At 57.5% G+C, this 1,776-nt stretch overlaps 1 protein-coding gene across 1 annotated transcript in view; it reads left to right on the top strand.

Annotated features, from left to right (window-relative positions):
* Positions 1 to 465: 465 nt before the first annotated feature.
* LOC108446615 overlaps positions 466 to 1,776 on the top strand; it is a 3,004-nt gene continuing 1,693 nt past the window's right edge. The window contains exon 1 of the mRNA XM_017733668.1: positions 466 to 1,761. Within this exon, the coding sequence (XP_017589157.1) occupies positions 1,350 to 1,761 (412 nt within the window). The 5' untranslated portion in view covers positions 466 to 1,349. The remainder of the gene's footprint in view (positions 1,762 to 1,776) is intronic.

The raw sequence follows: 1,776 nt of genomic DNA, 5'->3' as shown, positions 1-1,776 counted from the left end.
GGAACGACCGTCCCCATCCTCCTGTTCTGGAAAAGGAGGGAAAAACTCAGGGAAAAACAAACCCCAAAAAGAGCAAGGAAAAAAAAAAAAGATCTCACGATGGGGGAGGAGAAAACCTCCAGGACCTTGGGAATGTGGCCGTGACCTGGAGGAGGAGGAGGAGGAGGAGAATTCCGTTCGGAAAAACACGTGGATGTGTCCCAAACCGTGAGCTTGGGAACGTGGGGGATCCTTGGCCCTGACCTGGAGGAGGAGGAGGAGGAGGAGGAGAAAATTCCGATTCCTCCGTGTTCCTGCCGGTTTGGGAGGGCAGAAGGATCCGCCGGGAATTCGGCACCCGCGGCACGGAGCCGTTCCCGTGGGTTTATCCCGGGAAAAGGGAATCTGGGGGGGCGGGGGGGGGCGAAATTCCATCAATCCACCGAGCCTGGCTGAGTCCAGGGGGAAAATCCAGGGGTGGCTTGCGGGTTGGAATTGCTTTTCCATGGGGTTTTTTTGCCGGGAAAAACGGGGAAAAACCGCGCGGGTTTGGGATGTGCCGGAGTCCTGAAGCATTCCAGACCGGGATCGCTCCGGTAGGAAGAGGGGAAAAGTGCGGAGAATCCTTGGAAAATCGCTGGAAAACGGGGGGGAAACCGGCAGCTTTTGGAGCGTGGTGGATCCCATTCCCTGCCCGCTGTTCCAGCAGGGAAAAAAAAACCCCTTTGGAGTCACCGAGTGCAGGAATTCCCGGGCGCTTTGGCCGGGGGAAAAGCCCCTTTTTTCCCTGTTTTTCCTCGGGAATGTCCGTCCCCACTTAACCGGTTTTGCATTTAAATTGTCCCAATCCCGCTCCGCCTTTCCTTGGGATGATGGGCGGGGGGCAGGGATTCCTCCCTCCCTCCCGCCCGGCGCTCGGGAAGAGCTTGGGAAGCGCCGGGAGCTCGGGAAAAGGGGTCCGGACCTCGCGGTGAGCGCTCGGCAGTTTTGAGGGAGCCGGGAAAAGGGGGAAAACCTCATTTTTTATGTTTTTTATCCCTCGCCGAGCGGCGTTTTGGGGAGGATTGTTGGGTTTTTAGGGAGCGCGGATGGGTTTGGGAAGGGAAAACTTTGGAAAAGCTGGATTTGGGTGGGGTTTGGGGGGCCGGGGCGGCGGTGCCGATCCCGATGTCCCGGTGCCCAGAGGGATTTGGGATCGCTCCCAGCTGGGGTTGGATGAGCGGAGCTTTGGGATGAAGCCTTTGGAATTACAGCGCTGCCGGCTCCCGGTTTTTGTCACCCCCATTCCCGGGATTCCCACCCCAAAATCGCCCGGATTTTAAGGATAAACTCACATTTGGGGCCGTTTTCCACCCGTTTTTCCCTCGGGGATGGATCCCAGGTTTTTCCCTGCCTGCCCCCTGCTCCTTTGGCACAGCGGGAAATGCGGGGAAAAAAAGGGAATTTGGTGCGTTCTGAGCGGATTTAAGGCGGATTCCGGGATCTGGAGCTTCCTGGGAAGGGCAGGTGGCTGCATCCCTCATCCCGTCCCAGCGGAATCCACAAATTTGGGATTTTCTCCCCGAAAACCTCCGGGGTTTTGGAGTGCTGGAGGAAGCGCCGATGTAGCACCGATTTGTGGGATGAGAGCATCCCGAAGAATTGGATTTTTGGGACGCTGCCCGTGGAATGTCCCGAAAAACAGAAGCCAGTGGGAGCAGCTGGAATTCAGAACCGGGATTCGCTCCCGGTTTGGGAATGGCTCCGGGTTTGGGATTCGCTCCCGGTTTGGGAATGGCTCCGGGTTCGGGAATTGTT

Source organism: Corvus brachyrhynchos, unplaced genomic scaffold (genome assembly GCF_000691975.1).
Source record: "Corvus brachyrhynchos isolate BGI_N302 unplaced genomic scaffold, ASM69197v1 scaffold1395, whole genome shotgun sequence".
In the NCBI taxonomy this organism is placed as follows: Eukaryota; Metazoa; Chordata; class Aves; order Passeriformes; family Corvidae; genus Corvus; species Corvus brachyrhynchos.
This window is presented reverse-complemented; position numbering and strand designations above follow the sequence as displayed.